This window comes from Purpureocillium lilacinum, assembly GCF_023168085.1.
Source record: "Purpureocillium lilacinum CBS 284.36 DNA, scaffold_3, whole genome shotgun sequence".
Classification (NCBI taxonomy): Eukaryota; Fungi; Ascomycota; class Sordariomycetes; order Hypocreales; family Ophiocordycipitaceae; genus Purpureocillium; species Purpureocillium lilacinum.
Window position 1 is genome coordinate 3,611,526 of NW_027072113.1, and position 13,897 is coordinate 3,625,422.

At 56.4% G+C, this 13,897-nt stretch overlaps 3 protein-coding genes across 3 annotated transcripts; all 3 read right to left on the reverse strand.

Annotated features, from left to right (window-relative positions):
* Positions 1-211: 211 nt before the first annotated feature.
* On the reverse strand, positions 212-3,334 carry PLICBS_004653 (phosphatidylinositol-3,5-bisphosphate 5-phosphatase; the record flags this gene model as incomplete). The annotated part of the gene is made up of 3 exons (XM_018325981.1): positions 212-2,089; positions 2,176-2,276; positions 2,341-3,334. 3 exons carry the CDS (start codon positions 3,332-3,334, stop codon positions 212-214), a joined length of 2,973 nt encoding a protein of 990 aa, XP_018175733.1.
* A 1,202-nt stretch (positions 3,335-4,536) lies between these two features.
* PLICBS_004654 (GDP/GTP exchange factor for ARF) lies at positions 4,537-9,842 on the reverse strand (the record flags this gene model as incomplete). Its single annotated transcript, XM_018325979.2, has 8 exons — positions 4,537-4,860; positions 4,926-5,308; positions 5,389-5,489; positions 5,559-5,950; positions 6,031-6,373; positions 6,434-6,723; positions 6,802-9,335; positions 9,389-9,842. The coding sequence occupies 8 exons, from the start codon at positions 9,840-9,842 to the stop codon at positions 4,537-4,539; spliced, it is 4,821 nt and encodes a 1,606-aa protein (XP_018175731.2).
* A 993-nt stretch (positions 9,843-10,835) lies between these two features.
* PLICBS_004655 (mannan polymerase II complex anp1 subunit) lies at positions 10,836-12,502 on the reverse strand (the record flags this gene model as incomplete). Its single annotated transcript, XM_065600567.1, has 5 exons — positions 10,836-11,102; positions 11,157-11,252; positions 11,305-11,624; positions 11,677-12,356; positions 12,426-12,502. The coding sequence occupies 5 exons, from the start codon at positions 12,500-12,502 to the stop codon at positions 10,836-10,838; spliced, it is 1,440 nt and encodes a 479-aa protein (XP_065456639.1).
* Positions 12,503-13,897: the final 1,395 nt, after the last annotated feature.

Sequence of the window (13,897 nt, forward strand, 5' to 3'; positions counted from 1 at the left end):
ACAGAAAGCGACTCCAAGATCGGCTTCGGACCTCGGCAAGGCTGGTTATGGCTTCCCTGGGAGAGCACAAGCCGGAAATGAAGCAAGGCGTATTCGAAGCAGTGCGTAGAGAGCCTCGGCTCACTGCACTCTTTGCGGAGAATGCAAGCGATACGCAACTGGGGGATGAAAGGTGAGATCCGAGTGTCGCAATCCCAGAATGGGGAAACACCTAGTCGAGCGGCTGTTGTTTGAAGAAGGACTTGCCGCGAAGCCATTTACGGTACGCCTTGTATCGCTTCTTGGCACCGTCTCCTTCTGTTACGGTGAGGGGATTCTCGCCGACTCTCAGCAGCTCCGCGTACACATCGACTTCTTCTTCGGTGCCGGCCACCATGAGTCCGTGGTCACGCCAATTGCCGTCGACATATTCTTGGTATTCCGACGAGTCGATGTCGATGGGAGCATCGGTAGAAACCACGAGAGGCAAATTCTGCGGGTGGCGTATATATCGCTCATAGTCTTCAGCTTCTTGGTCTCTCACGAACGGATTGAGAGAGTCGTGGACTGCCTTGGTGAATGTCCACTGCGCAGCCTTCGATTTCTCGAGAGCTGTGGGTTTCGTCTTGCTGCGTTCCACGGACAAAGTGGCCCCGGCGGTCGTTGCTATAGCGTCTGCGTTTGGCATGACGGCTTGGTCCTTATCTTGCAGTGGCTGGAGCCAGCGCTGCAGCGACATGGCCTTGTTCGTCGCTCGGCCCGAAGCGATGGAGGCGGAGTCATCATCACGCGTCGGCAGCTGCGGTGAGCCTGACGGAGTGGTGTACGGCGGATCTCGTCTCGTCTTCTTCTTGTCGGCTTCAGCATCCCCGTCGGTGCGCACACGAAAGGGACTGAGGTCGTATCGACCGTCTTGGGTTGACTTGAGCGGAATGTATTTGATAGTCGAGTTCATTTTGTAAGCGAACATCTTGGGGAACGAAGACAAGGTTGCTGGGCGGTAATACTCGAGCCAGTAGTCGTCGAAAAAGTCAACAGGGTGAGAGGCAATCGGGCCGCGCACTGGCAAGCGTGGGGGAACGGCCCTATCGTGGAGATGAGACAAGGTGTACCAGTTTATGTACCTGACCTGCTTCGCGGCAGACCAATCCTTGGGATCGGCGTGGTGGAGGTAATAGTCTGTGGCAAGGTCCCAAAGCATGGGCTGCCCTTGAGTAAAGATATAATTCCCCAGAAAGAGATTGTACGCTTCCTGTCGCTGGCTGTCCAGAAAGGAGTTGTTGTAGTAGCGCTTGAAGCTCTCAATCATGTCCCGGGAGTGGCTTGTCCACTGATTGATCTTGCGGTATGTTTCCATGGTATTTACTAGTTGAGAGCCGCCGTATTGAACCGCAATAGTGTCTCCGTGGTCGTGCCACATATGTGTGAACAGATTTACGGCGTCCGTATCGTACTCGACAGTGGTGTCGTCAAGAATACCCAGTGCGTGAAGTTGGTGGCCGAGGGCGCGCTTCCCGATGACGAACTGCGCAGCGTTGGTCCGGTCCAAGCAATCGATGCAGTTAGTGCGGGCTACACCGTTCTGGACTGTCATTGGGTTCGTCCGTCCGTCGCCATTCTGGAAGAAGCCCGTTGTACTCAGAACCGACTCGGCAATGAGCTCCAAATTTCCGATGACGTCGCCACCGCGAACTTTGGACGCCCTGCTCATGTCCCAGGCCTTATGGATGATCTTTTTTCCTGCCGGTAGGAATTGATTGAGGTAGTCGATGGCATGCGTGTACTCTTCCAAAAGCTTCGATTCCCGGGGCTGTCTCTCCTTGGCCTTGATGAGGTTGACGACATAAATAGGCGCCCCGTAGCGCTCAAAAAGGTTGTCAAAGTGCAAGGCGGCAGCGCCATAGAAAGGATCTACAAGATTGAGCTCAATGGGCGGTTTAGGCGTGACGCCAGTACTGTCCTGCGTCCAGTACAGAGGGATGCTCCCGCGGTGCTGGACGTAAGACGTGTATTGCGGGCTACAGTAGAGTCGTGGGCCGGGAGCGTGGAACGACGTGGTCAGGGACTCGGCCACGATTTGCTCCGTCTCGACATCGTTGGCGACGTACCCCTGATAGACGGCCATGTCAGATTTTGGAAAGGCGATGCATGCACAGAGACAGGGCAAGCGTCAATGGATGGCGATCGTCAACGTACCAGATCGTTGGCGCCGCGCTTCAAGAACCGCGCCCCAGCAAAATAACGTGAGCGTCGGGCAATCACGGTGATATGCGCGGTTCGCCCGTATATGGAGAGAGCTGGCGACGTCATTATCTCATGCACATCACGACCAGGAACCGGGCTGTGGAGACGCAGACTCACCCGCTTGATCGATGTAGCCATGAATGATGGGGCGGCACCAGTCGTACGGATCTCGCAACGATGCTACGGCTGGCTGCAGGAGATAGTCATTCCAGACAAACATGGCGTTGAAATCTTGGTCTGAGGGCGGCAGGGTCCCCTTTGCGAGCGCAGCCCTCTCCCTCGTGACGTTGTATTGGAGGGTGCGAGTGACATCGTAGGAGTAGCTGTAGTAGAAGGACTTGGTGAGATCAAGGTTGTTGAGGATACCCAAGAACCTTTGCTCCTCGGTGTTTCGAGGGTCAGGCTTGGAGCGACCAGGGGTGAGTGGGATAAGCTCCGTGCCCTCAATCTGGTATATGTAGTGGCCGCCGACCATAGCGACTGTGCTTTTTTTGGTGATGAGAAGCATGTAGTACGGGCCAGTGAACTTGATGAAGCCGAGGAGGCCCCAGGTAGTGCAGCGAAGCCTGATGCCCCCGGTGCCGCGATTGCCGTCGTCTATGGTGTCGAGGAGCAGGTTCATCTCCTTGAGAGAATAGACAATCTTATCATCCGTCATGTTGAGCTCTGCGCCCTCGGTCGTGCGGTCAATCTTGAGTATTCTGTATTTCTTCTCGCTCACATCGACCCCAACCACGTAGTAGCGGCTAGCAGTCTCGTAGAGACTGAACTTGTGCATCTTGTAGACGAGGCGATCCGACAGCCGGTCGTCGTCGTCGCCGCCGCCGCTGGTTGAAGCCGGGGGCATACGCGAGGCTGAGTCAGGGCTAGACGTGCGGGCAAACGGCATGGCAACAGCGGGTTCGCCGTCGTTGTCCTCCTCGGCAGCTCCATTCCGAGGAGGGGCCACAGGCGCCGACGGCGGACTCGCAGCCTGGTAGTTTTGCAGAAGGGGAAAGACGGGAGCGCCTTCCATGGCCGGGTCCGGAGATTGAGGTTGCGACCCCTTTGCGCTCAGTCCATCCGTTGCCGGTGGTGGCTGCCCAGCTACCAGAGGTGCAGAGTCGTCCATGTTGGCTGGCGGCTCGTCGTGGCAAAGCGGGTGATGCTAGCTGCCATCAGATGACAACAACCCGCATTCAAAGGGAAACTGTACCGAGCACAGAGAGCCTGAACCCCGACCGGGCTGGTACTCACCGAACCGCTGATGATCGATCAGTTGCCGGTCCAGCTTGGCAACGTGGTCGGGTCAGGTGCTCATTCGCAGCCACTCGCTCATCGCTCCGATGATTGCTGAGCCTCGGTGGCAGAACGAGGCCGCTGAATGGCAATGGCTTAAACGGTGCGAACCCTGTGTCTACGATACGCGTCGCCAATGAGGGAAACGTAATGACGCCTCGCGAGCGTACTCGTGATTTGGGGGGATGGGGGATGGTGCTGGGGAGAGTGAGATGCGAGAACAAAAGAGCGACGGTATAATGAATCGCAGAGAGTTGACAAGGTGAGAGGTTCAGGGCCTGGGTGCGGGCGCGTGAGGTCAGGTACTACCTACTACTAGGTACCAAGGGTACGTACGGCACTAGGTACTAGGTATTTACGTCGCAGGTATTATGTACCTTGTACGCATCTGGACTTAGGTAAAGTACCTCAGTAGTACTCGATGCCCCAGGCAGCCACCTCGATACCTAGGCAGTACTCACCTCTCAAGCCCGGCATGGCATCTGGGCTAAGAGCTTGCCAAGTCACTTGGGTACTGATTTAGGATAGATGTCTGATATGGTATCTGGAGGTCGAGGTAAAGACAGGTTCCTCCGTACTACTATGTACCTAGAGCTTACCTGCAGCGCCCGCCGCCACCAACAGCCGGCTTGCGCTGCAAAACAGACGGACTTGGAGCAATGGGTTGATCAGGGCGCAGAGCAGTTCTGTGCAGCAACCACCATATAAATTACCAGTCTCTCGATGGCGGCACTGAGGTTACCCTGATGAGGCAGCCCGCTAAAGTGCCATCTCACATACACCGTAGGTAGGTAGCCGAGGCTTGCACGTCGTCGCTGTCTTGTTTGATCGCATGCCACGTCGGTCACAGATCTCAGAGGCTCATGCGTCCGTTCTCCCATTTCCATTCGGACCCTTCGCTCATGGCAGTGCCACGTCTTTTCTCGGGACTGACGCGGCTCCAACGGCCGCCCCCTGTAACCGCGACCGAGTGACGGCGTGCATATTCCATGTACGAGCGGGCCTCTGGGTCGCGAGGTCGCCGTCTCCAAGGAATCAGTCCTGGCTTAGTTGGTCCTGTCCTTCATGGTCCTGCCCCTCCCCCTCCCCCTTTCGAGCTGGTTCGGTTCCCTTGCTTGGGGCCTTGAAATCCACCCCCGTGATATCCGTCTTCTTCTCCTGGTCACCTCCGGTTGCTTCCCTCTCATCAGCACCCTCAGCGGCCAGGTCGTTTCGCAAGTCGGGGAGGAATCTATCCACGCGCTTCCAGGTCTCGTCCCACAGCTCCTGTTTGGCCGGGTTCTCCGCTGGGGAGACGAGGAGCCCACTGCTTGACATGAAAAGAACCACGTTTTTGAGGTTCTCCCGCACTGCCTCCTCCTGTGAAACGGCCATTAGTCGTCTGACTCATGCTCGCCAAGGCCATGAAAAGGGAAGGGACGTACCAGGCTATCACCCTGCCCGCTGTTCATGAGGCGATCCATGACATCGATGATCTGGACCCAAAGGTCCAGCATGCCGTCCCATTCAGACAACAGCACCAGATATTGGAGGAATACTTTGCACAAGAGCGAAGCAGACTGCACCCTCATCTCGCTCATCCCGTCTCGGTCCACAGTGAACACCTCAGGTTTCAGGAGCCGGAGGATTAGCGGAAATAGCACTTTGCTGAATATGGCGGTCCATTCCTTTGCATCCGTATATGTCAGCTCCGGTGAGAGGAGCGAACGCTGCATTGCCGAAAACGCCAGCTGTCGCACCTCACGGCGCGGGTTGGTACACTGTGTCATGAGAGCCTCGAAGATGGGGAGCCAGTATGCGGACCAAGCTTAAACGCACAAACGTAGTTAGCAAGAATTCGATCGCGCAAAGGTGCCCAGGCAACTGCATGCCATGACTTGCCTTCACTGCTTTCGAGGTGCGATTGCTGCATGAGCTGAGGCACACGGGCAGTCATGCCGTGCAGCAAGTTGACCGCTCTGCATGCGCGCGCGATTGTTTGATTCTGCCTAGTCATTGACATTGGAATCAGCTGACCTATCATTTCTGGGAGCTGACCTTGAACTGGGCAATCTTACGGTGCGGCGTGTTTCCCTTGCTTTTCCCCCCTGCGATGCTGGACCGTATCCGCCGCCTTTGGGGGAATGGACTGCGTGGCGGCAGAGGAGGCAAAGTAGTCCAGGAGAGCCACTGCTGCTTCGTAATTGTCTGCCATGATCGCCGGAGGACTGCCCACACTGCTCTTCTCAAGGATGTCGAACACCAGTGCGGCGGACCCTTCATTTGCTGCCAGGATCCTCAGGATTGCCCAGAAGTCAGGCGAGGTCATCATCTCACTTCTCAAGGGACCTGGCTCCTCAGTACAGGTGGCCAGCCCCTTGAGTATGGTGTCCGACGTCTTGACAACGACGTCTTGCGGCAGGCTTGAGATGGTATGCAACAAGAACGGCACATTCGCAAAGTCGTGGTCCTGTACCAGCAGTCAGCACAACGAGGACCTTGGGTTGACGGCAAATGCAGATCAGGCCCAAAAAAAGATATTTGACTCACATAGCCTATTTTCAGAATGTAAAGAGCGTAGAATGATGCACGGGATAGTGTTATCGGGTGCCACCGGCCCGGCTCGCGAAGTACTTGCTGGACTGTATCAAAAACCACCTTGCCCATGCGCTCAATTGACGCAGCGTCGCGGGTAGCGAGGATCGTAGAGAACTCAAGGATATACGGTGTGCCCGGATCATATCTGGGTAATGACGTTACAGGAGCCTGTCCATTAGTAGGGGATGTCGTTGGTGCATCGTGCTTGACACTGATGACACCTGCATGGTCGTCCTCAGGGATTTGATCCAGCATCGACTGCACAAGCTCTGCTGCCAGAGAGGCGGGCATGTTCCTGTCGAATCCTGGTTAACACACTGCGGTAGATTGTGCCGCGCCATGTTCGAAAACTCACGCGATGTTGCTGAAGACTGTATCCATGTTACATGATTTCACACAGTCAACAGTGCAGAGCGTGCTTTCCAGCTCCTCCTCCGATGGCTCAGGGGGGTCATCTGCCGCGTAGCTGGAGATGTAAGACGTGAAGGCGCTGAAAAACCCGGTATCGGCCGCGCGAGAAGCTCTGTCTATAACCTGAGATGGCGTTTGCAACGGAATAGGCGAGATCGGCATTGTTGAGACGTCGAGTGCGGGAAATGGCGGAACAAGAGAATTCACGAACAAGTTGCGCCACAATTGTATGATCTAGATACTGTCAGTGACTTGGTTGCAAAATCTCGTGACGCAATTCGGAGCTTGGGGGGATCAGGGTATGTAGCGTACGTATTTCCAACTCCGTCGGATCAATGGCTCGTTGCCAGTAACAACCCGGAACAGGACCAGGGTTGCCAGCTGCGCTCGAAAGTCCCTCCCTAGCTTGACTGCCAATTCGCTGACCATGACGCTGTTATCACCGACCTGTACCTCGGTGTTGAGCGACGTGTTCGATGGTAGCTCGGCAGCCAGGGTGCTCATGTGGCTCAAGGAGTAGACAATCTGATCAAGAGCCTCCGAATTCTCGTATTTTGCCGCGATTCTGGCGCACTCGTCGAAGCCAGTGACAATTCGGGCGAAAACGGCATCGTCTGATGCGGACATGAAGACGTAAGACAACGTGGAGACAATGGGCCGCCAGGTCGCGGCGAACATGTCGGCATCGTAAATGTTGGTGTTGCACACAATGAGGTCCCCTGCAGACTCAGTCTTCAGCAACAGTTCTCTCCAGGCATAGTCGAAGGCGTGCTTGTTGTCGTGCTCGTCGGGGAGGATGATTTCGTTTGACTTGATTGAGTCAAAAATATTTCGTAGGAACTCGACTGAGAAATCCTGGCCATTATTCTGTCCGCGAAGGTTTCTCGAAAAATCGTCGAAGGTCATTCGTTTCGAGGACTTGAGGTTTGGGTTATGCTGGTCGGTGTTCAGGATGATAATCGCGTAAGTGAGAATGAAGACGCCATCCTTGTTGGCCACCATCTCAGGTGTATTTCCGGAGCAATACTTCTCAGAGAAGGATTCCACTATTGATGCGATGAGCGGGGCCTCTCCTGGCAGCCGGAAAGTCTCCAGCAAGACCCTCAGAGCTTCGTCGACGCGTTTGTTTGAAAAGTCGAACTCGTCCATGAACGCATTTAGGATGGCCTCGTTCCCTTTCTTGGAAAGAAAATCGCCGAGGACGGACTTGGAAACCCGCGATGTACCCTTCAGGAGTCTGGCCACCTCAACAGGATCTTTGGCATCTGCAAGGATACCTTGCGCTTCCAGGTAGCCCAAACCAACCTTTGGTTTCTCGTTGAACTTGCTCGTGCCCTTGACAATGATCCTCTTTCGCCGTCGCTGTTCCTTCAGCAGACCGGGTTCCGGATAGCCATCATATACGGGTTCCTCGTCCAGCCGCTCAGCTAGGAATTGAATGTATCGCAAGAGTGCATCGAGACATAGTGGTGGAACGCTTGTGGTGCTCCAGGTTGCCGAGTCTGGTAACGCGTTGCGTGAAAGGAGTCCGATTAGATCTTCGCACATATCGGCTCGGTCTTCATCGCAGTCATAATTGACAAAAAGCTCTGTCACAAACGTCGGCATACGCGACAAGACCCCGACACTCTCGACCATGGCTTGGCGAGCGTCGGGCTTGCGAGCGCCGCCTTCCAGGCCCAGCTTCTGCCTATCCTTAACGGGGACTGGCGTGGAACGACCGCTTCCTTGCTGTGAGGCAGGGGGCTTGACCAGCTTTGGCGTCTCTGGTATGCCGGAGTACAACGAAGGATCAATTCCCGGCTCCCGAGGTATGGGCACGGTTGGGTGGAGGCATGCGACCAAGTAGGACAGGAAGAGCTCTTGCTGCAGCTTGAGCACCCCCCTGCAAGTTGCCAGTAGCGTGCCAGCGACAATAAGGGACTCTTGTAGGACAGCCATGTTATCGGACCTGACGAGCTGGAAGAGGAAGCAGCACAGTCGATCTTCGGCGATTGTCGCGAGCGCCGGGTGGCGGGCTATGAACGGCCCGGATACTTCGAGGGCCACATGAAGGATACGCATGGCCATGACCCTCATCGTGTCTGTGTGTTGGCGGTCGTTGGGGTCCAGAAAATTGACGAGGACGCGAAAAAGCTCCCGAACGGATGGTAGAGAGTAGGGCTTGAGGTCCACCGATTCTGATCCATCGCTGCCATCTTCCGTCGATGAATCTGCGGAGGGCTGATCGGAGGAGCCATTGGCATTATCAGGACCAGGAGAGGCCTGACGACTGGCGGGCAGGGCTGGAGTCTCGTCGCCAGAGGGCTCCTCTGCAGGGCTCGTCGCACTCGGTTCATCCATCCTGATACGCCCAAGGTCGTCCTGTGTTCGGTGGTCCAGGTCGTCACTTCCGGTCCCCGCCTCTGCTTCCAAATGCTTGATATCTTCAAAGATGATCTGGCACATCCTCACCATTGACGCCTCTGCAGTCCTCCGAAGGACAGGGGAGAACCGCGGTTGGGAGCAGATGGCCAAGCCACGGCCCATCATGTCGCATACACTCTCGTCGCTCAAGAATTCGCCTCCGGGTCCTGACATCATGTCCTCCATGAGGTTGAGGATCATGAGCAGCACCACCTCTCCTTGCGCTGAATCGCTCACGTCGAACTGACAGTGCGTTACAGCAGCGGACAGTGACTGCATCGCCAAGGCAAATCGAGGCGACTCGGAGCAGACAAAACCGTAGGCAAGAAACTTCCTCAACGCGCCGAGAGCGAGGATCGTAACGGGCGCCGCTGTTCCCTTGGCTTGGATGACGAGGAGGAAGGGCGCCAGCAGTGTCGGGGCGTCAAATGTGCCGATATCTGCCCGCTTGGTCAACGTCACGGACCAGGACCCGAGGACGGAGAATACTGACCCTTGACGGCGGCGATCTCATGCCTCAACTTGCCAAATCCAGCAATCATGGGATTGTCCTGCATACTCTTGCCCCGTTGGCCTCGGAGGCCCCAGCGACTGTTGGCGATAGCATCCGTGCTGCCGTCGGTGGGGAGCGTTGTAGGGGCGAGCGGGCTTCTGCTCCGGCCTTTGAGGGCAGGGCTCGGCGGCCCAAGGTGTATAGGATTGGGACTGCCGCCGAGGATGGCCGAAACGGACGAGTGCGGGGATCGGGCATGTTTCTGGATGGCCGACGTGATCGAGATGCATTCGGAGATGACGAGAGATATGGGGTCGACGGCAACGGAGACTGGGCGGCTGCGGTAACGCATTCGCGGCGCATCGGGGGGTTGGGATTCTTGCGAGGGCATCACGAGGTCGGAGGTGGGCACGGAGCCACCCGCTGTGCCAGACACCTGGGCATCGCGGCTCATGATCTGTGTGGGTACCAAGGGGAGCAACGACGTTCTACCCGAAGACGCGACGCTGTCAGTTGCCAGTTCTCGCGATTTGGGGGCGCATCAAGCGGTCGAAAGGGATGGCGCAGCGAAGCGACCGGTACGTACTATTCCCCACTGATGACTGTCGCGAAGCGAAGGCTCGGGGCCGCCAACGCCAGACGAAGGTGTCCTTTCGAACAGTCGTTCCCTGCGAAAGGATCGAGGGGAGCGGCAAACCAAGCTTAGATGCAACTGGGCTGTTGACGCGAGGGCATCGAGAAGAGGCCAATGTGTCGCGATCACGGTTTGCGAAGGTATCCCGCGCTTGTCGGCGGGAAGTCTCGTCAAGGCTGCTGTATGAAATGGGCAGGAGGCGACAATGTCTGGTCAGTTGGATCCTCGACGACAGCCTTGCAGTTCACACTGGGTCAACTGTGATTGGCTGAGTGGGCCCAGTTTCTTCCAAGGTGAGCACGGCGACCTGCCTCCACCAGACACTAAATACGTATAGGTATCAAGGTCAGGCACTAACAGGTACGCAGGTACTAGCCTCGACACAGAGACCCCTTGGTGCCTGCTGCCGAATTGTCAAATAAGGACATGTGCTACTATATCACGCAAGCACTGAATCCGTGTGCAGTACCATCCTTTCATGAAGCTTCTAAGAGACTCGGGCGCCTCAGGCTGTTGGGCGCCTGAGGAACCAGAACCGGATGCCTTAGGCAGTAGTCATTCCGAAGGTGCACACCTAGGTATGCAAACGTGGCACGAATTGATGACATAGCAATCTCGTGTATAACGCCCTTGCTGGTCCGATCCAATGCTCCAATGCTAATAGTGTACACCCTGTTTCGCACCCAGAGACCGACCCACCGAGAGGGTGATGGGCCGAGAGGAAGAGACGGGAGCTCATGGATGCCACCACTTCCCAATACGTCTTCCTTCGCTCAAACAAGAAGAATTGCGCGTCTCCCTACCTGGGGGGACCTACGCTGCATTGGCGCCTCTCGCCGCTGCCGCCCCAGCTGCCTTCGCCGCTGCGCCATCGCGCGAGCCCCCCGCCTCGGCATCTCGGGGTTTCTGCTGCTGCTGCTGCTGCTGCTGCTGCTGCTGCTGCTGCTGCTGCTCTTTAATGTCCTTCTTGTCCTTCTCCCATTGCGAATTCGCGTCCCCGAATTCCTCTTTGATCTTTTGCTCCTTAGCTTTCTTCTCTTGCTCCTCCTTCTCCCTGGCAAGTCGCTCTTGCTCCATTTCCTATGGAATCAGTCAGTCAAATATCTGATCTCAGCCCAATTCACTATACCATACCTCCATGTGCTTGATGTCATCGACGCTCGGCTCGTACAGATGCCATATGACGTAGTGGGGTAGGCCGACCACTGAGTATTGCATACGCCTTGCCATCTGCATGCATCCTGTCAGCCAAGGGCGGCTCGTCCTGGCACAGCCCACTCACCTTTCCAAAGCCCTCAGTCTCGGCGTGTTTCTGGAAGCTGAATGCGGGAAAGTGGACACCGGCACGGAAAACCTTTGCCTTGGCGAGAATGCTGACGCCTCCAACGCCGTCAATCTCCATCTCCATGTCGGGGTCACCGTAAGGATCGCGAAGGTAAGCAAGATGCGGCCTCCAAGTGGCGTACTCCGCGTAACCCTCCACAATGACAGCATCTTCATCCAGGGTATCGGCCAGGGCCAGCGCTGTTTCAGACTCTTGCCACGAATTCAAGTCGTAGGGCTGCTCGCCACCAAGCCAGTCAGGCAGGGGTCGCCAAACGTCTGAATGCCGGGATTAGCGCAGTGCGCACCAAAGGCCGATCGAGGGACTTACTCGGCACAATGACATCTTTGTTATGGCGCATTAGATCCTCCAGAATTGTGAAGGGCGCCGTCTCCACGTCGACATCGCGCCAGTACACCCACGAGTGATAAGGACGCAATGCAGCACTGAGCAGCCAATTTCGCGCCTGCGCCATAAGCTTTCTGCGGCTGGCTTGTGCGGCAAACCCATGGCGACTTTCCACATCCTGATTGACCTTTTGGCCGAAGTCCTTCTCGATGATGGATACCTCGCCATAAGGTTGCTTGGGGTCCTGATCGGCTTGGATTCGCTCCAAATTCTCTGTCAACACCTCCAAGGTGCGGTCCTTGGAGTCGGACACAAGGAAGGCAAGGTCAATGAGGTGGTGGGGGTATGTGAAGTTTCGCAGGTGAGCAAAAAACATGGGAAGATGCGGTTCAGCATCTCGGAGAGGGACGCAGAGAAGGATGCGCTCCTCCCGCTCCCAGCCACGGGCCGAACCCTGGACGTTTGTTAAATCGTAGTATCGCACCGTTTCGAGCTCGAGAGTCGCGGTCGAGGACAAGAAGCCTAGGGAGACGACGGAGACCAAAGGATTCGAGGGCCAGAGCCACAGGCTGAGGAAAAGGAACGCTGCAACGACCGCGGCAAGACGGATCAGTATCTTCCTTCGACGGCGGTTTGCTGGCACGGAGCTTCGCGGCTGGAATCTGTATCTCAACCGAAGTGGTTAGCGACGCGCAGCAGGCACCAGGGAAAGTTGAGGCTGGAGAGGTCACCTATGGGGAGAGATGTCGAAAGTGCTCCCGCGCGGGTAGCCATTGGCAAAGCCGCTTGTGTGATGCCGGGGCATCATCTTGCTGCTGGGAAGCAAGACATGCGAAGATGGCGACGATCTCGGCAGAGCCGTGCGTGCTGGGCCGGTGGGCTCAGGGGTGAAGGTCCAGGCGCGCCAGGGCGCTGCAAAATGTCGTCTCGGCTGCTTGGGGTGGGAGAAACGGCTACGATGCCCTGGGTGACTGAACTCGACCGCCTTGCGACCGACAGTTGGCAGTCAAACGATGTCGAGCGGGAATGATGGGGATCGCGCGTCAGGCAGGTGCTGAGTTGGCTTCTTTGCCTGCGAGGGCAGGTTGGTACGATGTGTTCAGGTCCCGTCTCTGCCAATTCGCGCTAAGGGTCTCGCAGGGGCGCCGAGGGAGGGACTTCCAAGTAAGGAACCTCGCGCTTCCGGGTACTTACATGTCAGGTAGCGCGTACGTAGTTGGCCGTCTTAGCGGGGACTGCCTCCCTTGATACTTGGCCTGGCGGAGCACTCAGAGCGAGTGGCATCCCGACATAGGTACATGATAGGTACCTTGGCGAGAAACGCTTACTGTACAGAGTTGCCATGTAGAACGCACAGAAGAGTACCTTAAATTATGAAGACCCACTTCTTCAACACGACTGGCAATCAAAACCCTTACAGTACGGCAAATGGTTGGTTTGCTCATGACGCATCGCCCTCGTCGCGCCACACGGGCACGTCGGAACCAGGCTGTAGCCAAAGGGCCGTTCTAGAGGTATCTAGCTTGGCAAGTAATATGCACGAGACTTCCGGACATAGGGCGGGACCCAGTTGCGACAACGTTCGCCCCAAAGCCTTTGTGTGCACAGCACTTACCGAGATACTGTGTTTGTCTCAGGCACAGCGTGACTAACTGGCGGCTGGCCGTCGCCATGCAACAAAACATAATGGGCTTCCCATGCGTGACTCCAGCACATCGAATCGCCTGCGTTGGGTAACTACCTGGGGAAAGGACAGAATTGTGGACTCGGACCCATGAAAATTAAGAGCCGTCGGCACGACACAAAGCTCATACTACGGTAGGCGCTTTGATCGATGGGGGAGGTTTGCCGCGGTGGTGCCACACTACGGCGTAACTCAACATCTCAGGACAGAGCAGGATGTACTTACCCGATTGCAGTCACCGTTTCGTTAGCTTACACCTCGAAGAAAGAAAGCACCCGACTTCGCGGGGCTGATTGCCGTGATAGCCAGCCGGCCCGTTCCCTGCTAGTTCCGTTAGACGACTGGTCCAAACGCGAGCAGCAATGGGCGTCTCAATAGAGCGAAGAGCTTCAGTCAGACAAGCCAGTTTACTCAGTCATCCCGACCGGCCACCCACTTCAGGCAGCGCAGAACGAGCAACCCGTTGCAGGGGCACGGAAGTCGAATTACGCTGAAGAGCAACTCCACAACCCATCATTG